The following is a 24,337-nucleotide window of genomic DNA, read 5'->3' as shown; positions in this document are numbered from 1 at the left end:
GTAACTTGTTATATATCTATTTTATATTTTTGCATACAGGTGCATGTGGACTAATTATACGATATACGTGCATGCCATTGACCTTTAGCAGTCCGTATATACATGATATGATAGGATAGGATATTTATATAGCGAACATATCCACGCAACTAGTACATGTATAATTTGTTATATGTATGGGTGGCGGGGTAGCCTAGTGGTTAAAGCGTTCGCTCATTTTGCTGCAGACCCGTGTTCGATTCCCCACATGGGTACAATGTGGTAAGCCCATTCCTGGTGTCTCCCGCCGTGATATTGCTGGAATATTTCTAAAAGCGGCGAAAAACTACACTCGCTCATTTGCTATATGTAAAACAATAACATATAAATAAAGGCGTTTGGACATATATACATGGAATAATTGTGGAATTGAATTTGGGAATATCCAATACATAAACAACGCTACAGTTGTATTGAAGTGCTCTTGAACGAAGACGTATAGCAGGTTAGCGAATGTGTTCTGTAGGCAATAACCTGTCTAACCATATATAGATTAAAAATATCACCTTTTATGTATTTCACACATCTTCTGTGTTGGTCGGGTCGGTGTTCTTTGTTAGGGCAAATATATATCATTTTCCTCTAATTCCAGAGCATGATTATCAGAATTTTGTTAGAAATAGCTCAGTACATAGACACATGCGATGGTTCAAAGCACTGATGGAAATATTAATCAGGGACAGTGAGTGAGGTTAGTTTTACGCCGCTTTTAGCAATATTCCAGCAATATTACGGCGGGGGACACCAGAAATGGGTTTCACTCATTGTACCGATGTAGGGAATCGAACCCGGGTCTTCGGCGAGACGGGCGAATGCTTTTACCACTAGGCTACCCCACCGCCCCTATCTTGTAAAATATGCGTGTGATGCGCCATTGTGCATATGAAGCGTCAGTGAGCTCAAAATTGCTATATGCATTCATTGTGGTTTTAATGTGTATTGAGGGCGGTGGTGTAGTCTAGTGGTTCAAGCGTTGGCTCGTCACGCCGAAGGCCCGGGTTCGAATCCCCACATGGGTACAATGAGTGAAGCCCATTTCTGGTGTCCCCCGCCGTGATGTTGCTGGAATATTGCTAAAAGCGGCGTAAAACCAAACTCAGTCAGTCAGTCAGTTTAATGTGTATTGTCTGGGTAAGAAATTGTCTACAGCAACCCATGTCGTAAGAGGAGACTGACGGGAGCGGACGATGATGCTTGCTGATGATGCTACGTTTACGTATGTCATCGAATCCCAAATTGGTAGATACCTCTCGTTGTCTATCAATAGATTATCTTGGCCCCCATGTGATTGTTTACAAACCGGCCCGTGAATATCCGGGTTAGAATTGGTCTTCAGCAACCCATGCTTGTCGTCACAGGCGACTAACGGGATCGGGTGGTCATACTCGCTGACACATGTCATCGTATCCCAATTGCGTAGATCGATGATCATGATGTTGATCACTGGATTGTCTGGTCCAGACCTGATTATTTGCAGACGCCGCCATATAGCTGGAATGTTGCTGAATGCGGCGTCATGACTGCATTACATATGTGTGCGTAATAACGCCATGTGTATATAGTCAAAGGGCGTGTCTTGGAGCAGTATTATCGCGATGTGTCTATCAACGTCTAAATGCTTTCGTGTGCATGTAAGAGTTTATGTATCTGAGAAACCTTCGTTCATCAAGGTGGCCTTTCGTTCAGAGGCTTTCTTTTCTTGTAAAGACATTGAAGAAATTTGACAGGCTTTTTTCCACTTTTGTTTCACAATTTCATCTCCGTGAAATGTCACTCTATACATGGAAACATGGATAGACCCTGCACCAAGCAGTCCGACGCCTAACAGTAAACAGCGACAAAGCGGTTTGTTTTCAATACGCTTATGTAATCCGAAACAGTCTGAAAAGTACACATTGGCTTTTTAACGTTTTTTTTATTTATTTACATTTCTTGGTTGTAAGAAGGTGAAGTACGACGAAGCATGTGAAATACAAGGTCTGACATGTTACTGATTTTAGATTAAGAAATAGACATATTTGAAGCATTTGTGGACCATAGGTGCCATTGTATATATAATGTATGCAAATAAGGTCACGATCGCTTATCCAAGCCTACACTGTCAGGAAACGGTTCAGATATCAAAAGGTGCATTAGAATCAGGTAAGTTACTCCACCAGGAATCGTGGAATACGCAGTGCAAATCGTGAACCTATTATGGAAATCGTATGTTAGCCGGAGGAAAATGTCTGTCCGGGAGCCGGAAGACGATAGCGGGTATTGCACCGGTAGGGATATGATGACATGCGCTGTCACCTCTGTGATGTGTCGTGCCTTGCGCCTCTTCCGGCATTTCACACCTGTTCTCGCACCTCACAAAGCATTCGTCCAACGTCTGATCGGCTAATGTATTCTGTATATCTATACATCATTCGCGCATGCGTCAATGCTCACATTACAGGTGATAGCGTTTTTGCCTTTTTTCAATAAATGACATTGAGTGGACTATTTGCATAGGGTGACAGGAAGTTATCATTATATATATATTCGTACACACGATACTTAAGTGAATCAGATGCATCTTCTTTTGGGTGGTCCGGCCATCCCCTAACAATGCATAGTTCAAGATACATATATAACTCGTGGAGAACACCATCTCAACTTTGTTTGCCCGGTAGGAAATCCAATGCTTTCGCCACCCCACGGAATATACGTCTGGAATGTAAGTTACCTCTTTACCTTCAACTTTTTTCAGAATTCGCAACAAGCTCGGCTTTCAATTCTATTGCTCTGGAAACAACTATCCGCTTCGAATACATTCATGAATGCTCAAGTTATCTCAAAGTACTAAAACTGACATTAAACTAAACCAGGAATCATACTTCCGTTACAAAGATACTACTAAGATATTACCAAATGAATAACAAAAAAAAATTTAAAAAAGAAGATATTACCAAATGTTTACATGTTAAATGGACATGTGTTATATGTTTGATCGTAATCGAATTTATTATTACTTCTATAACCGCATATGCAGTATATCCAGGGCAATCGCAATCCATTTAATCATTCTTGCTTCAAACGAAAGGTGGTGCCAAGTTTAGCAGTTTGAGTTCATGTTTACCTGTCTGTTTTTGTCGCATGTCTTCCATAAGAATTTAAAATATGGTAAACAAAACAACCTTTGATAGTTTGGGCATGAAGCCATAATTTTGATTGAATTGATACTGAGGGAAAATGAAATTAGACATCAAGAAGAATGGCGTGCTCAGCGCCAAGACGAGTTTAGCAACCATAAGAGACAAATGATAGCGTTGATCTCACAGTTATTAGTTATTGAAAGATAGAATAATTCTTTAATCAAAACAAATGGTGGTGATGAAATAAGACAATGATGTGTGGATGGTAAATAAATTACTTCATATGAAATAACCAGGACCGAAATATATTAATTTAATTAAATGACAAATATCATATCATTCATCTCATTTGCAGTACATAAATAGATTTGCTGGGTCGCCATTGTCCAAAGAGCTTGTTTATGTAGGTAACTGTAGCCTTGCTCCAAAGCTGTACGGAGTGCTGCGCACATGCATGTATAGTAATGCTATCCTTTAAACAGGTAGGACCCCAGTCTAAGGCCCCATTCTCTTATTTATATTTTTTCAGAAATTATCTTTTAAACTTATTACCGTAGAGACTAGTCTAAGGTAACCGATGTATACACGTTAGAATGTGCACACTTAAAGATGCCATCCATTTTGTCATCGAATAAATAATTAATGTTAACAATTATTTTGCTTTCGTTGTATTGTATTCGTGAAAGCCCCCACGGTCAGATTCATGTAAATAACATTTCTCAAATAGTAATACAAAATTGGTGAATCTCTCACCCCAACTGTCCTTCTCTAATATAAATCATAGTCGACATACCTGTTTCTGGTAAACACCTGACGTGGAAGAGAGCATCAACATGTTATAATTATCTACGCGTTCGGTTTTAAATCAAATTTAGAGCTATTATAATTTCGTTATATACCCCTGATTTTCCAACACAGTATAATTATCTCCATTCCACCATAACCGCGTTTTTAAGATTTTTAAAAATACACACTGTGTTGGAAAATCAGAGGTATATAACGTGATTATATACCTCTGACTGACTTTAATTAACCAATCACAATCCAGTATACACTGAAGTCTGAATTATGATTGCCAAGAACAAACTAACATGTGTGCACGTTTGTGAAGGCATGCTCCGCAAAATGTAGTACTTCTTCATCGTTAAACATATAGAAGACAGTGGGTGTGTCAGTCGTTAAATATTCGTATATTTGGTTTGTTTCACCCTGGAATGCAGTTTCTATCATAGACGGAATTTCACTGTAACAAGCTACCCTTCAAATACCAATATGACTTCAGAATAGAGCTGATCGAGTGTCGGATTATCATATCATGCAGATTAATGCAAATACCTTCATAATGAGTAATACCTTAATCTAAAGTCTATTTATGAGACACACGGAAACTTTATAAATCTAGATCACATGGGAATAACGAATCAATAAAAAAACTGGCATTATGTATTAATCTACAGTAGTGACAAATATGATGTTCCATGATATACCCTATTTTGGCAAGTAATAAGCCCAGTATCTTGCCAACCACCATAGCCTGAAGTGATTAATGTCGGTATATTGTGTGTTGACAAACAAATCTGTGATACGAAAATCAAAACACTGAAACCAACTGAATCTCTCCAACTGTGACAGAGATCAACATCAGCCGGTAGATAACGGCAGTATATGTATATCGCGTATACATGATATAGAACTGAAATTCACATTTAAACATACATGTATTTTATTCCTAGTACCCAGGGGAGCTGTTTCAGAATGTCATAATTCTGAAAATAGCAAACCTTTCAACGATCTGACAAAACCTACGTCACAACTATCATGTAAATGGATGTTTTGGTAGTAATCCCTGACAGCATCTGACGTGCTGGAACCACAGTGTGATGTGGTGAGCATTTGCTGGACCATGTATAATGTACGTCCCGACAGGTTGCTTCAGGTCGTGGCATTTCTTAACGCTTAGATGCATCTCCAGCTATGTACCAGAAAAGTTGTATAAAAACAAATAAAGCACCCTCCTCTACTAGACTAATGCTTAGTCTCTGAATATATATATTTACTCTCTGAATAAAATTAATTATATTTAATCTTAGTCTCTTAATATATTTAAGTTTGGCAGTAACAAATAATTCATTTAAATCAAAAAGGACCCAGTCAGATGGGAAATTCAGAACCTGGGGGAGTCTAGACTTGCTTCAGCATTGCATGGAGGTTTAGGAGGTAGAGAAAATAATGTGGTTCAGAGACTGTGAGACTGACTTCCTCCTCTACAGACATACATTTCTATAGAAAAAATACATACTTTTTATATACCCCTCAACATATGGTATCATATTTTGTTTTAGATAACGGCATATTCTTCTATAGATAAATACATATTTTTATGTCAAATGTTCAAGCTGCCACTTTCCTATTCGCCTATAGATAGTATCAGATTAGACATATTCGCTTATAGGTAGCATATCATCAACTTAAGGGATTATAACATAAACTTATAGGTAGTATCACATTAGGCTTTAGCAAGTATCACATCAATTTATAGCTTGTATCACGTTAATCTATAGATCGTATCACGTGAACCTAAAGGTAGTATCACGCTAATCTATGCGCAGTATCAGCTTGATCTACAAGTAGCATCACGTTAATCTGTAGGTAGTATCTCATTGATCTACAGGTAGCATCACGTCAATCTATACGTAGTATCTCATTGATCTACAGGTAGTATCACGTTAATCTATACGTAGTACATTGATCTACAGGTAGCATCACGTTAATCTATACGTAGTATCTCATTGATCTACAGGTAGTATCACGTTAATCTATACGTAGTATATTGATCTACAGGTAGCATCACGTTAATCTATACGTAGTATCTCATTGATCTACAGGTAGTATCACGTTAACCTATACGTAGTACATTGATCTACAGGTAGCATCACGTTAATCTATACGTAGTATCTCATTGATCTACAGGTAGCATCACGTTAATCTATACGTAGTATCTCATTGATCTACAGGTAGCATCACGTCAATCTATACGTAGTATCTCATTGATCTACAGGTAGTATCACGTTAATCTATACGTAGTACATTGATCTACAGGTAGCATCACGTTAATCTATACGTAGTTAATCCTACACGTGATCTACAGGTAGCATCACGTAGTAATCTATACGTAGTATCTCATTGATCTACAGGTAGCATCACGTTAATCTATACGTCAGATCTATATCTCATTGATCATTGACAGGTAGTATCACGTTAACCTATAGCTAGTATCTCATTGATCTACAGGTAGTATCACGTTAATCTATATGTAGTAGGTAGTATCACGTTAATCTATATGTAGTATCATTGCAGGTAGTATAACGTTAATCTATACGTAGTATCTCATTGATCTACAGGTAGTATCACGTTAATCTATACGTAGTACATTGATCTACAGGTAGCATCACGTTAATCTATACGTAGTATCTCACTGATCTACAGGTAGTATCACGTTAATCTATACGTAGTATCTCAATGATCTACAGGTAGCATCACGTCAATCTATACGTAGTATCTCATTGATCTACAGGTAGTATCACGTTAATCTATACGTAGTATATTGATCTACAGGTAGCATCACGTCAATCTATACGTAGTATCTCATTGATCTACAGGTAGTATCACGTTAATCTATACGTAGTACATTGATCTACAGGTAGCATCACGTTAATCTATACGTAGTATCTCATTGATCTACAGGTAGCATCACGTTAACCTATAGCTAGTATCACGTTAACCTATAGCTAGTATGACGTTAACCTATATCTAGCATCACGCTGACCTATAGCTAGTATCACGTTAACCTATAGCTAGTATCACTTTACCCTATAGCTTCTATCACGTTAATCTATAGCTAGTATCACATTAACCTGTAGCTAGTATCACATTAACCTATAGTTAGCATCACATAACCCTATATCTAGCATCATGTTAACCTATATCTAGCATCACGTTAACCTATGCGTAGCATCACATTAACCTATATCTAGCATCACGTTAAGCTATAGCGTAGCATCATATTAACCTATAGATAGCATCACGTTAACCTATACGTAGCATCATATTAACCTATAGATAGCATCACGTTAAGCTATAGCTAGCATGACGTTAACCTATATCTAGCATCACGTTAACCTATAGCTAGCATCACTTAACTTATAGCTAGTATCACGTTAATCTATATCTAGCATCCCGTTAACCTATAGCTAGTATCACGTTAATCTATAGCTAGCATCACATTAATCTATAGCTAGCATCACATTAATCTATAGCTGGTATCACTTTTACCTATAACTAGCATCAAGTTAACCTATAGCTTGTATCACGTTAACCTATAACTAGCATCACGTTAGCCTATAACTAGCATCACGTTAGCCTATAGGTAGTATCACATTAATCTATAGCTAGTATCAGATTAACCTATAGCTAGTATCAGATTAATCTATAGCTAGTATCACATTAATCTATAGCTAGTATCACGTTAACCTATTGCTAGTATCACATTAACCTATAGCTAGTCTCACGTTAACCTATATGTAGCATCACGTTAACCTATAGCTAGTGTCTCGTTAACTTATATCTAGCATCACATTAACCTATATCTAGCATCACATTAACCTATAGCTAGTATGACGTTAACCTATAGCTAGTATCACGTTGACCTACAGTGAGTATCACCTTGACCTATAGCTAGTATCACGTTGACCTATAGCTATTATCACGTTAACCTGTAGCTAGTATCACGTTAACCTATAGCTAGTATCACGTTAACCTATAGCTAGTATCACGTGAACCTGTAGCTGGTATCTCGTTAACCTATAGCTAGTATCACATTAACGTATAGCTAGTATCACGTTAACCTATAGCTAGCATCACATTAACCTATAGCTTGTATCACGTTAATCTATATCTAGCATCCCGTTAACCTATAGCTAGTATCACGTTAATCTATAGCTAGCATCACATTAATCTATAGCTAGTTTCACTTTTACCTATAACTAGCATCACGTTAACCTACAGCTAGTATCACGTTAACCTATAACTAGCATCACGTTAACTTATAGCTAGTATCACGTTAACCTATATCTAGCATCACGTTAACCTATATCTAGCATCACGTTAACCTATAGCTAGTATCACGTTAACTTATAGGTAGTATCACGTTAACCTATATCTAGTATCATATTAATCTATAGCTAGTATCAGATTAACCTATAGCTAGTTTCAGATTAATCTATAGTTAGTATCACATTAATCTAGAGCTAGCATCACGTTAACCTGTAGCTAGTATCACATTAACCTATAGCTAGTCTCAAGTTAACCTATATCTAGCATCACGTTAACCTATAGCTAGTATCTCGTTAACCTATCTCTAGCATCACATTAACCTATAGCTAGTATGACGTTAGCCTATAGCTAGTATCACGTTAACCTGTAGCTAGTATCACGTTAACCTATATCTAGCATCACATTAACCTATATCTAGCATCACGTTAACCTATAGCTAGTATCACGTTAACATATAGCTAGCATCACATTAACCTATAGCTAGCATCACATTAACCTATATCTAGCTTCACGTTAACCTATAGCTAGTATCACGTTGACCTATAGTGAGTATCACCTGAACCTATAGCTAGTATCACGTTGACCTATAGCTAGTATCACGTTAACCTGTAGCTAGTATCACGTCCACCTATAGCTAGTATCACGTTAACCTATAGCTAGTATCACGTTAACCTGTAGCTGGTATCTCGTTAACCTATAGCTAGTATCACATTAACCTATAGCTTGTATCACGTTGACCTATAGTGAGTATCACCTGAACCTATAGCTAGTATCACGTTGACCTATAGCTAGTATCACGTTAACCTGTAGCTAGTATCACGTTCACCTATAGCTAGTATCACGTTAACCTATAGCTAGTATCACGTGAACCTGTAGCTGGTATCTCGTTAACCTATAGCTAATATCACATTAACCTATAGCTAGTATCACGTTTACCTATAGCTAGTATCACGTTAACCTATAGTGAGTATAACCTGAACCTATAGCTAGTATCACGTTGACCTATAGTGAGTAGCACCTGAACGTATGGCTAGTATCACGTTGACGTATAGTGAGTATCACCTGAACCTATAGCTAGTATCACGTTGACCTATAGCTAGTATCACGTTAACCTGTAGCTAGTATCACGTTAACCTATAGCTAGTATCACGTGAACCTGTAGCTGGTATCCCGTTAACCTATAGCTAGTATCACATTAACCTATAGCTAGTATCACGTTTACCTATAGCTAGTATCACATTTACGTATAGCTAGTATCACATTAATCTATAGCTAGTATCACATTAATCTATAAATAGTATCAGATTAACCTATAGCTAGGATCACATCTTTGGACGACACCAGAAAGGAGCTCCTCACTTTGTAGCTATGTGGGGAATCGAACCCAGGTGTTCAAAGCTTTAACCACTCAGCTATATTGTTGTGGTGGGTTTATAATCGGATGGTTGACGTCATGGGCATCGATATTAGGATACGATGACATGTATCAAACAAGTCAAAGAGCCTGACCACCCGATCCCCTCATTCGCCTCTTACCACAAGCATAACCTCCCCTTGTGACATTCTCAAAGTATTGTAATATTTTACAGTTAGATGCGTATACCCATTTAGATACGCAGTATAATATCCAGTCCTATGATATCCAATAACTAATCACAGTAGTTTTGAGGTCTTCGCATGGCAATTATTACCAAGAAGAAGAAGGGGGAGAAGAAGAAGAAGAATTGATTTATGGAGCGCCTTTACAATACATGACTTTCACGACATAATGCAAAACATGTCCAGATTTGCCTGTCTTTTGTTTGACATGGAGACTTTTGATGGGACGTTAATGATAAATGTAACGCGTTTTTAGATCTTAAGACCTTAAAGAACTAAAATAAATGTTAAACAATTCCGAACAAACCAGACCTTTGCAAAATAGATTCACTTTATTTCCAGTACTGACCCTTGTCATCAAATCTTTTCATTGTCGAGATGTAGTTAGACTGGATCTAGTCTACTTCCAATATAAAAGGACATATTTCTGTATCTCGTGGTTGATACATTTGTTTGTTTGTTCTATTGTTTGTTGCCCTGACAGAAATGAGTGACATTTTATCAGTGAAATACAGACAACTTAATTCAAAGGCGTGGTCCAGTGTTTCATAATCATGAATACAAACATTCACATGAATGTAATAATAGGTGCATATATATAAGAATCAAAGGGGGTAAAGCACTCACTTGCATACCCCCTACACAGATGACATCACAGGGGGGACATTATCTGAATTCTCCAAAAAAAACACGATATGGAAACAGCCATAACATTCTTTACTGTTCCTTACAACATACAACAGCACAGAATTCTGCCGACACTTCAGACCTCTCAGGTATTGCTACCTATCCACTGTGAACCGAGCTTGTTGATCCGAGTTGTTCCGATACTCACTCAGCCGTGACAACTGCGAGCTGACTATTATCTTCCAACAATAACTCGGCTGTGCCTCGCAACTCGTTCCGGAAAGAGAATTTTGCAAGTCACTTTCTTCTCTCAAACTCGAGACAAATGTTGAGATTCTAAGGGCGAAGAATTTCCTTCTGAATAGGCGCTATCTCTGTCATCTCTGTAGGGGACATCTAGGCCCACAAGCGGAAATAGTCTGACATAATAATATTCATAAATATTTCTTTACAAAATATGTACTGGTGTTTATTTCAAAACATTTTGCAAGTCACGTTAATATGACAGGTAATACACACTTAAATGATACATCACGTGTCACGGTTGACACATGCGTACGTTAATTAGCTGCAGGCAACGATGTTCTTCTGAATCCAACAATCTTTTGATTTGTTCCCTCATCTGGGAGGTGAATCTTGTTTCCCCGTCCAGTGAGTGATTGTGTTGATGTTGTTTCCTCATCTAGTGAAAGATTGTGTTAAGGCTGTTTCCCCATCAAGTGAAAAATGGTGTTAATGTTGTTTCCCCATCTGGTGAAAGATTTTGCTAATGTTGTTTCCCCGTCTTGTAGAAGATTGTGTTAATCTTATTTCCCCATCTAGTGAGGGGTAGCCTAGTGGTTAAAGCGTTCGCTCGTAACGCCGAAGGCCCATGTTCGATTCCCTACATGGGAACAATCTGTGAAGCTCAATGCTGGTGTCCCCTGATGGAATATAGCTAAATGCTGCTTAAAATCATAACTCATACCCATCCAGTGAGTGACTGTGCTAATGTTGTTTCCCCAACTAGTGAGTGATTGGGTTAATGTTGTTTCCTCAACTAGTGAGTGATTGGGTTAATGTTGTTTCCTGATGTACAGTGAGTGATTGGGCTAATGTTGTTTCCTCATGTATAGTGAGTGATTGGGTTAATGTTGTTTCCTCATCCAGTGAGTGATTGGGTTAATGTTGTTTCCTCATGTATAGTGAGTGATTGGGCTAATGTTGTTTCCTCATGTATAGTGAGTGATTGGGTTAATGTTGTTTCCTCATGTATAGTGAGTGATTGGGTTAATGTTGTTTCCCCATGTATAGTGAGTGGTTGGGTTAATGTTGTTTCCTCATGTATAGTGAGTGATTGGGTTAATGTTGTTTCCTCATGTATAGTGAATGATTGGGTTAATGTTGTTTCCTCATGTATAGTGAGTGATTGGGTTCATGTTGTTTCCACATGTATAGTGAGTGGTTGGGTTCATGTTGTTTCCTCATGTATAGTGAGTGATTGGGTTAATGTTGTTTCCTCATGTATAGTGAATGATTGGGTTAATGTGGTTTCCCCATGTATAGTGAGTGATTGGGTTAATGTTGTTTCCACATGTATAGTGAGTGATTGGGTTAATGTTGTTTCCTCATGTATAGTGAGTGATTGGGTTAATGTTGTTTCCTCATGTATAGTGAGTGATTGGGTTAATGTTGTTTCCCCAATGTATAGTGAGTGGTTGGGTTAATGTTGTTTCCACATGTATAGTGAGTGATTGGGTTAATGTGGTTTCCCCATGTATAGTGAGTGATTGGGTTAATGTTGTTTCCTCATGTATAGTGAGTGATTGGGTTAATGTTGTTTCCACATGTATAGTGAGTGATTGGGTTCATGTTGTTTCCCCAACTAGTGAGTGATTGGGTTTTGTATAGTGAGTGATTGGGTTAATGTTGTTTCCCCATCCAGTGAGTGATTGGGTTCATGTTGTTTCCCCAACTAGTGAGTGATTGGGTTAATGTTGTTTCCCCATGTATAGTGAGTGATTGGGTTAATGTTGTTTCCCCAACTAGTGAGTGATTGGGTTAATGTTGTTTCCCCATGTATAGTGAGTGATTGGGTTAATGTGGTTTCCCTAACTAGTGAGTGATTGGGTTAATGTTGTTTCCCCATCCAGTGAGTGATTGGGTTAATGTTGTTTCCCCATCCAGTGAGTGATTGGGTTAATGTGGTTTCCCCATCCAGTGAGTGATTGGGTTTATGTTGTTTCCCCGTGTACTGGTTGGGTTAATGTTGTTTCCCCATGTACTGATTAGGTTAATGTTGTTTACCCATCCACTAAGTGATTGGGTGAATGTTGTTTCCCGATTTCCTGAAGGTTGTTTCCCCATCTAGTCATTGTAGTGATTGTGGTTAAAGCGTTCGCTCATCACGCCGAAGACCCAGGTTCGATTTCCCACAAGGGCACAATATATTAAGCCCATTTCTGGTGTCCCCGTCGTAATATTGCTGGAATATTGCTAAGAAGCGGCGTAAAACCATATTCACTCACTCACTCCTGTCCAGTGAGTAATTGTGTTAATGCTGTTTCTCCATCAGGTGAATGGTTAGTTAGGTTAATCAGGTTAACTTGGTTAGTGTAGTTTAACCCCATGACCAGCTCTATTTTATCAGTATCACGGCGGTCGGAATATACTTGAGTCCAGATCAGACAATCCAGAGTAGCGGCTACCGTGAAGGTCCGGGTTAGGTTTGATCTTCAGCAACCCATGCTTGTCGTATAAGAGGCGACTAACGGGATCGGGTGGTCAGGCTCGCTGACTTGGTTGACACATGTCATCGGTTCCCAACTGCGTAGATTGATGTTCATGCTGTTGATCATTGAATTGTCTGGTCCATACTCGATTATTTACAGATCGTCGCAATATAGCTGGAATATTGCTGAGTGCGGCGTAAAACTAAACTCACTCACTATGTCTGACATCATTATATATCATACATGTATATCTGAACACCCTGTATTTCAAACATCACTATGTCTGACAACGTTACATATCATACATTTATATCTGAAAACCCTGTACTACTATGTATAACAACGTTATATATGATATACCCTTATGTCTGACAACGTTATATATGATACACCACTATGTCTGACAACGTTATATATACATACATCTGACAACGTTATATATGATACAATCACTATGTCTGACAACGTTATATATGATATACCACGTTATATATGATACATCACGTTATAATGTCTGACAACGTTATATATATGTCTGACAACGTTATATATGATACATCACTATGTACACCACTATGTTGACAACGTTATATATTATGACAACGTTATATATGATATATCACTATGTCCGATATTATACACTACAAATATACGATATATATATATATATCACTATGTCTGACAACGTTATATATGATATATCACTAGTCTTACAACGTTATATATTATACACCACTATGTCTGACAACGTTATATATGATATATCAACGTTATATATTATACACCACTATGTCTGACAACGTTATATATGATATATCACTATGTCTTACAACGTTATAATTATGCACTACTATGTCTGACAACGTTATATATTATACACCACTATGTCTGACAACGTTATATATGATATATCACTATGTTTTACAACGTTATATATTATACACCACTATGTCTGACAACGTTATATATGATATATCATGTCTTACAACGTTATATATTATACACCACTATGTCTGACAACGTTATATATGATACACCATATATCACTGTTTTACAACGTTATATATGATATACGTTATACATGTATATGATATATCACTATGTCTTACAACGTTATATATTATACACCACTATGTCTGACAACGTTATATATGATATATCACTATGTCTTACAACGTTATATATTATACACCACTATGTCTGACAACGTTATATATGATATATCACTTACAACGTTATATGTTATTTACAACGTTATATATTATACACCACTATATCTGACATGTCTGACAACGTTATTATATGTTATATATATATATGATATATCACGTTATATATGATATATCACTATGTGTCACAACGTTATATATTATACACCACTATGTCTGACAACGTTTATATATGATATATCACTATGTTTTACAACGTTATATATTATACACCACTATGTCTGACAACGTTATATATGACAACGTCTACGACAACGTTATATTATGATATATGTCTGACAACGTTATATATGACAACGTTTTATATATTATACACCACTGTCTGACAACGTTATATATGATGTCTTTTACAACGTTATATATGATACACCATATCAACTATGATTTATCACGTGTTTTACGTTATATATTATACACCACTATGTCTGACAACGTTATATATGATATATCACTGTGTTTTCCAACGTTTTATATTATACACCACTATGTGTGTTTTCCAACGTTTTATATTATACACCACTATGTCTGACAACGTTATATTATACACCACTATGTCTGACAACGTTATATATTATACACCACCATGTCTGACAACGTTATAATATGATATATCACACTAAACTTTATATAACCGAAGGTGATATTAATTGGTTTGACCAATTAAGTAAAACATGACATTAACCCAACAGACGGTGCTATGCACAACCGAAAGTAACTCAATTTCTGATTCTCACGTACTCAAAACATATCGTGATAGTAACTCGAACCGAGCCCCAACCAACTGAAATGTTACACAAACATTGCACTATATATTTGCTGCAAGTCCACACAGACATGAAATCTAACAAGCCTTACTTACACGAGTAACGGTGACTGTACCGTTAGAAATGTTATTTTCACACATAATGGCTCGGTTCAGGAACACGTTCCGTCAACTGAAACACGTATAGGGTGAGCCATCAGCCGAACAGGGATAACAGCGACATCTCCTTAATCCGGACGGTTCTCAGTGAAATCGTCCGGATTAATGAAGTGTTCGGATTGACGAAGCATGGATACTGAGTTATGTCCCTTGGTATGTGTGTGCACGTGTATGTAAGTGGTAAACGTACACGCGCGTGCAAGACGGGTAGACTAACAAGTAGTCTCTGAAATGAACATATTTTACAGAAAAAGGTTCATAGTAAACAAAATAAAATATAATGAAAAGGAGCCCTGAGACTTTAGACTTGCCAAGCTTTCTAGACTTGCGTGGGCTTTCTTGGATATATTTGCTTCAGGGTCTGTATGACAGACAAGGAAGGCTGGTTTGGGACTGGTTTTCACAGTGTCCCTGTTGATCTGATAAACGATATGGTGCAGTGTCCTGGCGGATGGGGATGTCCTGTATGCATCTCCGTATGTACATGCATAGACTTGCTCCAAAGCTGTGCTGAACGGCAGTGAATGCTAAGCCCATTGATGGATAGTATCCTTTAAAGAGGCAAGTCTAGATAAGCGGGCAGAACAGTGTGTTATTTATTTGTTTAGACATTTTCATGTAAACTATTCATTATGACTTAGAAGCTTGTGCAAGTCTTCAGAAATTTTTCGTTTGAGTTATTAATTATTTCCTTAGAGACTTGTGAAAGTCTAGTACAGTAGTAACAGTGATGATTATAACACTCCCATAAACCTCTGAAGATCCGGGATAGAATTGACCTTCAACACAAGGTCACCGGGAGTGAATGAGTATTGTTTTACGCCGCGTTTAGCAATATTCCAGCAACATCACGGCGGGGGACACCAGAAATGGGCTTCACACATTGTGCCCATGTGGGGAATCGAACCCGGGTGTTTGGCGAACGAGTGAACGCTTTAACCACAAGGCTACCCCCCCATTCGGTGCTCATGATGTTAGTCACTGGATTGTCTAGTCCAGACTACATTGTTTAGAGACGTCATGTAGACGGAACATTACTAAGCTTATCATAAAACAAACACATTCATTAGTGAGAATTCCGTGACAGAAAACAAAAATAGCTTCATATTACCAACTCTCCCATAAAGTATATTACTCCGATCTGAAAAAAAATAGCTCATAAGAAACGAAAGCCCGAAATAAACTATTTCCATGGTAACGTAATCTGGTGACGTGAAGGTTCCATGGAGTATTTTGCCGTTCATTGTTATTTATTTTTATGTTGATCTAATATCATTTTGTATTATCTCACAATTTATCGTTTACATATTTATTTTTAAATACAGCAAAGGCGTCATACATGTATGTACATTTTTCCCAAAACTGTTTCATGTTCCAACATGCATTGTTTATTTACCTCAAACCAGCTTCGTCGTGTCACATAATTTGGGTGTATTCTTTATCTTATCTTAATGTGATAATTCGTTTGATCTAATATCGTGGTTATTTCACTAACTGTGGCTTGAATCTCGATGACCCACAATACCCGCCACCATCGACCGGACATGTGTACAGCACTCCGCAGCCGACATATTCTGGCCTGTACAATGATAGGCTGTTTCTTTGCCATATTAGGACGATTATGGGTTAAATGACGTCACGGTGACGTCAGAAGGAGTTCCCATCGTAAATAATAGACTTCCGGGTGATTGTATATTCAATAGCCATGAATCACGCTGCGACATGCGAGGTATTCGGGAGCGGAGCCTAAAGATTGACCTCGCGTTCAAACGATTTCGGATTCGGGTCAGTGAGCTCCCGTAATTCGAGGATTTGAAACGAGGACGAGGATTTGTTGTCGGTAGATTGTAGTGAAACGTTACATCAGATACACGAATGACACGAATCCTGGCCCCGAGTTTAACACTGAAACTTGTGGAATGAGCGATCGATCGATAATAAACTAACACCACAATCGGAATTAGATTGAGCTAGTCGGATCAACGCGGGAAGACATCGAACCTACACCAGACTTCATTCCGAGGTGAGTAGACATTAATTTATCCGAGTTCGTGGTATAACGAGGAAGTATGTTCCCGCGACCAGCGGGATACAAACATGCTAGAATACAATCCCGTTGTAGATTCCACATCCGTTTTAAATAGTAGTCTGGCCTTCACATGTTTCCAGTCAACACACACGAACCACCCACTCGCTCTCTTCCGGATGTGACTCATGTGAATAAGCCTTACCACTCGCCCGTGTTACAACATGTCGCTCTAACCGGACTTTCAAGAATATCTAGACTTAAAACATATTATATGACCTCATACATGTGTGGGAAGTCAGTCCATCCGGCCGAAGTCCAACAAACACCTGTTGTCGTCAAACGGTAAGTCAGTGATATTTGACAGCCAAGTGGTATAGCCATTGATGTGTAATGTATATATATATGGTTATTGTTATAACACCATTGACCGTCCGTAGCGTACATGTGTCATATCGATTTACATAGTTAATACTTGTGTGAGGGAATCGATTGGAGGTTTGGCGGTGTTTGTTGAACTGTGTAGCCATCTGTGTTGATCGATTATACAAATTCGATCGAATTACACCGCTTTATAACTGTGTTGATCGATATTACAGGTATAATGTTGTATGTCTGCGTTGATCGCTGGTTAAGGTGCACTGTCTATGTCTGCGTTGATCAGTGAAAGATCAAGCTACCTTAATTAATATCCCCGTTGATATACGATAGTGATAGGATCAAGGTGCACCATTGTATATCTGCGTCGATCTATGATAGTGGTAATATCCAAGTACACCATTGTATATCTGCGTCGATCTATGATAGTGGTAAATCCAAGTACACCATTGTATATCTGCGTCGATCTATGATAGTGGTAATATCAAGATATATGGTTGTATATTCAGGTATGTTCACAAGATGAAACACGGGTATTGAAAATATTACAAAACGCACACTGTTCATCCACCGACATGAGAACCAGGTATTGGGATTCTTGAGAGGCTTTTAGAAGTTGGTGAATATATAAGACAAGTGTGTGGATGGCAACTTCTTATTTATTGTATTGCACAACGTTTCTGCGCCAGTTTATTGCACAACGTTTCTAGGACAACAACTGGCCCAGAAACGTTGTGCAATACAATAAATGAGAAGTTGCCATCAACATACATATCATGTCTTATAGAGAACCACGTATTGTTCACCACGTTTAGTGCTCTGTTCCAACGAGAATATTTTGAACTATAGTCAAGTAACACGGGGTATTGACGTCATTAGATTTAACATTTATAGCGTTTTATATAACCAATATTCCTTAACAGTAATATCATATGGCACTACACACCTTGTCTATTGAACCTTCAGGTGGACTGATCGCTCTATTTGGATTGATTACATCGCTACGGTACCATAAATCTTCGTGTACCGTAAATCATTGCATAAACCTCACACCACTATACACACACATCCTGGTTACACCCAACCATGGCTCTATGTTTTATGGGGCAGAATATCACTTTATCTCTGACGTATATCTGAGTGATTGTCAGGGATGCTAAACAATAGATATATGTATATTTATCAGTTTACCCTTAAAGTTGATTTGATCAACAAAACGTCATGTTGTCGTACATAATATTTAAATGAAACCATATGTAAATTGGTTTCATTTAGATATTATGTATAAAGTAAATGGATTTTTTATTAAAAATTCATAGTATCAGGTAGTAGATACTCTGTACCTTGGCAGGAAGTAAATATTCTTTCCTGGGAAAGATTAGGCTATTAGGAGGAAATAAAGATAAGAGTTTCGTCAATTATCGTATTAAATAAACATTGGCCCTATTTTAAAAAATAGATGGAAGGTAAGCGTATAAAATCCCAAACAACAAATTACTTTTACAACCAAATTTTTAACGAACTTCAAACCGCGGTTTTTGAGATACTCAGGTGGGACGGTGCTCCGGGCGGTTCGTTATGGAATCCGACCTGTTTCGATAACATTTGTTTCACGCTCAGAACGTTATTGGTTTAATCCCCATCACGACAAATTAACCCCGGAATTTACTCGTCTCTGTATTACCAAATCGCATTACCGCCTCGATCCGATCCCTCCGAGGGTCGTTTCGGCACATTCCTCAACACAAAGCACCTCCGGATCGTTTCGTTTCGCTTCTGGAAGTCGACAGGTTTTAGGACCACCCACATTAAGCGAGTATGCTATGGATCACAATTCGCCAGCATTCGTTATCAGCGGTGCACAGAGAATTCCTCAACTTAAATTTATCTCGCTCTAAAAATACACCTGTTTTTAACTCAAACACCACAGCTCGTAGGTCCCCCGGGACCAAGAAATGTCGGCACATATCAAGGGATAAAAACAGTACTGCCTCAACACCCCATTTCCCAAATCGCCCCGGGGTGATCTATGACGTAATGTGGTTTGTTAATTGACATTTTACATCACACAGACGTTATGCCCCATCGTCAACACAATAGGTTAATGTGATACTTAGCAATAATGGCGGCATCCCTTTGATGCTTACCTGTTGCAGTCATCCGTAAAATGTAAGTGCAGATTGTTTTTCTGATCACAATAATCACTGTGTGTTTGAAGTCGGTCGCTCAACAAGGGGAGGTCACTCGGGTATGTCGTCCTTTCGTTGTATGTTCATTGACACATATCATGTGTTAGTGTTTCTCTACCTGATTAACTTCTTTATACGTATCACATGGGCACAACGTGTGAAGCCCATTTCTGGTGTCCCCCGCCGTGATGTTGCTGGAATATTGCTAAAAGCGGAGTAAAACCAAACTCAGTCAGTCAGTCTTTATATGTATACCTATAGTTGTGGTAGAAGGTCTCATGCAGTGTTCAGTGAATTCTACACAACAGTATCGTTCTAAGATCGTTTTAGAAGGTCTCATGCAGTGTTCAGTGAATTCTACACAACAATATCGTTCTAAGATCGTGGTAGAAGATTCCACCAAGTGTTTAGTGAATTGTACACAACAATATCGTTCTAAGAGCGTGGTAGCAGATTCCACCAAGTGTTTAGTGAATTGTACACAACAATATCGTTCTAAGAGCGTGGTAGCAGATTCCACAAAGTGTTTAGTGAATTGTACACAACAATATCGTTCTAAGATCGTGGTAGAAGGTTTCATGCAGTGTTCAGGGAATTCTACACAACAATATCGTTCTAAGATCGTGGTAGAAGGTCTCATGCAGTGTTCAGGGAATTCTACACAACAATATCGTTCTAAGATCGTGGTAGAAGGTCTCATGCAGTGTTCAGTGAATTCTACACAACAATATCGTTTTAAGATCGTGGTAGAAGATTCCACGGAATTTGATTTCAGTGTTTAGTACACAACCCTGTCATTCTATGATTGTGATGGGACATTTCAATATTTTGTTTAATAAGAAAAACTAGTGAGGAATGAGCCATCGATAATAATTCGAGGATTTGAAACGAGGACGAGGATTTGTTGTTTGTAGATTGGAGTGAAACGTTACATCAGATACACGAATGACACGAATCCTGGCCCCGATTTTAACACTGAAACTTGTGGAACGATCGATCGATAATATACGAACACCAAATTCGGATTTAGATTGAGCTAGTTGGATCAACGGGGAAGACGTCAAATGTATACCAGACAATATAGATATAAGTATATAGTTACTGTTAAAACGCCATTGACCTCCCGTCCCAGCCAATCGATTGGCGGTGTTTGTTAAACTGTATAGTCATCTGTGTTGATCAATGACACAAATGATTGCTTTTGTTTTTAATTCCTTCAGTAAAACCTCGTAACTTATGTCTGTAATGTCGGGGGTTGTAGTGAGTGAGTGAGTTTAGTTGTACGCCGCACTCAGCAATATTCCAGCTATATGGCGGCGGTATGTAAATAATCGAGTCTGGACCAGACAACCCTGTGATCAACAGCATGAACATCGATCTGCGCAATTGGGAACCGATGACATGTGTCAACCAAGTCAGCGAGCCTGACCACCCGATCCTGTTAGTCGCATCTTACGACAAGCATGGGTTACTTAAGATGGTTATTGCGATTGGTCATCATTGCGAATGAAACACTCAACCCTAACATGTTTAAGGAACAGGATGTCACAGCAAACTGGCTCATTTCATTCGAAATAATCAACCTGTTTTTTCGACAAAAGCGGTGATTGGGTAGCCTAGTGGTTAAATAAAGCGTAGCTTGTCACGCCGAAGGTTTGCTTCCCAACGTAGGTACAATGTGTCAAGCCCATTTCTGGCCCCCGCTTATATATCGCTGGAATATAGCTAAACACGGCGTCAAACTAAACTCACTCACTCTTAGATGAAACATGCGGTGGGGTAGCCTAGTGGTTAAAGCGTTAGCTCGTCACGCCGAAGACCCGGGTTCGATTCCCCACATTGGTAAAATTGTGAAGCCCATTTCTGGTGTCCCCCGCCGTGATATTGCTAAAAGCGGTGTAAAACTAAACTCACTCACTCACTTAGATGAAACAGATCACACCGTTGGCAAGAACGGTGCACACTCAACCGGATCAAACCAGTTTGTGCTCGAAAATCTGTGTACGAAAAAACAGTAATCGTGTTAAGATTTTAGTTAACATAGAACTCTCCTCGACGTATTATCGTCAAGGACAGAGAACGAGAGAAATGAGACGATTATTAGTCTTTGGAAACGTGATGACTATTTGACTGGATAAAGAGAATGGTGGCTAGTCGAATGAAAAACGTCTCCTAGCAACCACGTTGTTCTCGCGTTTAACCTGTTAATAGTTATATTTGAGTTGTTTATTAGTTTCGTTTTCGTAGCTGTATGCATGTTCACGGCTTGTCACAGCTATCGATCCTCTGTGTAAACAACTGAAGGTCAATGGGAAGACAGGTATCACATCGTCAATATAGTTGCTGTCTTAGAGGTTCGTCAGATGGTCAGTATGTCGTTGTGTGGTCTGGGTTCGAATCCACTCGTTGTAGTCTGTCTGTTTCCCCGGCCATGCTGTAATATTATTGTAATATTATTGTTTTTCATTATTATTCATTGTGTTTATTCATGGTTTTCTTCTACAAGTAAATGTTCTTTTTGTCATCTGTTTCACCCTGTTGAAACTACAGGTAACATGCCCATGACTTTAAGTAGTACAATGTGAAGAGTTTTTTTTAAATTATCGATTCAAGAACAGTGCGTTCACATGGAATTCTAAAATTGAAGTCAGCACGTCTGTTCTTACCCCCCATGATCAGAAGTTGTCCCCCCTGGCGCGTGCCAATTCCCAAAAACCAAATTCCAACACGCATAAATTCCAAGACTATTGCTGCACATGCGCTGAAAGCACGATAACCCTGGCCTTGCATAAATTAATTCAGCCTGACTCGTTGCTGATAATTATAAAAATCACGTTTTCTCGTCACAAAATGTCGTGCAGATTTAATATCTCGGGTTGTGGGAATTTAAACTATGTACCTTGTTGCCGTGACATTGCCTTAGGAAACGAGCAGATGTTTCTTGTTTATTGTTTACCGGGGCCATTATTTATACCTGTCCCAACAGTCTAATCTCAATGACCCAACTTAGGCAACATTGTCACTGTACGTCTACACGGACGCAAATCATTGTCAGCAAGCTGGTGTAAGGAATGGCCTGGTTTTCCTGTGTACTGGACGTGCGCGTCCGTACAACAGTTGTTTGCGCCACTTCTTATCGAATGACGCAAGTGAGGCGTGAGTGATGCTCGAAATCAGAACTCGCCGCGTCTGTGACGACATACCGCTCTGCTTATACACGACATCGTGTTTTTTGGAGGTCGGGTTTTGATTAACAACCTTCTGCTTCTTAGGAAGAAGACAACTTGTTTTTGTAAGTCCATCTTATCGTGAATTAGCAACAAGTACATGTGCACTCCAAACCGAATAATCATGCTTTATTCAACGTTTCAACAGACGCGGTGAGTAAGTACAATCGGGAATATTATATTATGCGCGTGTAATCGGGAATATAATATTATACGCGTGTATATGTTCTGATATATACATTTATATTCGCTAGAACTCCTAAGAAAGTAACACCATTTCTAATCACCCGTCAAGTCTGTGTAAACATTTTAATCGCCAGAAATAGAGTCGAGAGGAAAGTGTATAACTGTCAAACTTAACTTCAACCAGTTGACCCGTCACAGAAAGATAAGCTAACATAAGCATACGTTAAGAAGACTGATTAAATATCACTTGATAACGCTTCTCAGAGCCAACTCTTCACGGCATGAAGTCGTTCACTTGTTAGGGTCATATGTTTTTTCCGAGCGTTCTTTAGCAGTTAGAAATTGAGAACCCCCTGTTTTAGTTTTCCCGGAGCAAAGCAGAGAAGAAATATTAGCGTGCACGTGCAAGTCTCTTCGACCCCCTCCCGTCAGTTAAACCGATATGCAATCATCTATGGTGTTTATGTGTGATGTATGTAAATACTGTTAGAAGTGTTGTTGTGGTGTGTGTAATAACCTTGATTTGTAAGTGTATTTCACTATTGTAATAAATGAGCGTTGTGTTCAAGTCAAAGCTACTTGTGAAGGATATTTCTTTATGTTCTAGTATCAACCTTGTTTGGATAGGCATAATGTAAAATATGGAATGGATTTTAGATTGGAATAATGGAATGAGAATAAATGATCGAGGGAAAATCATAGCGCCGTTGAGTACCTCAGCTGAGCTGGATATTGACGCTGTACAACTACAAGTAAATAATGATATAAAAAAATAAAATAAATGGAATATACTCATCTTGTACTGAACTAACCTATAAATGACCCAGTGTTGTGACCTTCAAACATACATTAAATGCACAGTTTGAAGACTGTTAAAGATAAGGCTAGAGTCTGACATAGGTATGGCCACAGCCTGTCTCACAGTCCCTTAATAATTATATTTCCATTGAGTCCACCCAAAAGTCCACCCCAG

General features: G+C 38.5%; 1 protein-coding gene across 1 annotated transcript in view; it reads left to right on the top strand.

Moving 5' to 3' along the window:
* Window positions 1–1,193: 1,193 nt before the first annotated feature.
* Window positions 1,194–24,337, top strand: part of LOC124258620 (ETS domain-containing protein Elk-3-like) — a 36,067-nt gene continuing 12,923 nt past the window's right edge. The window contains 1 exon segment of the mRNA XM_046692688.1: window positions 1,194–1,278. Within this exon segment, the coding sequence (XP_046548644.1) occupies window positions 1,227–1,278 (52 nt within the window). The 5' untranslated portion in view covers window positions 1,194–1,226.

The sequence above is a fragment of the Haliotis rubra genome, unplaced genomic scaffold, assembly GCF_003918875.1.
Source record: "Haliotis rubra isolate DU_JTF1 unplaced genomic scaffold, ASM391887v1 Scf7, whole genome shotgun sequence".
Taxonomy (NCBI): domain Eukaryota; kingdom Metazoa; phylum Mollusca; class Gastropoda; order Lepetellida; family Haliotidae; genus Haliotis; species Haliotis rubra.
This window is presented reverse-complemented; position numbering and strand designations above follow the sequence as displayed.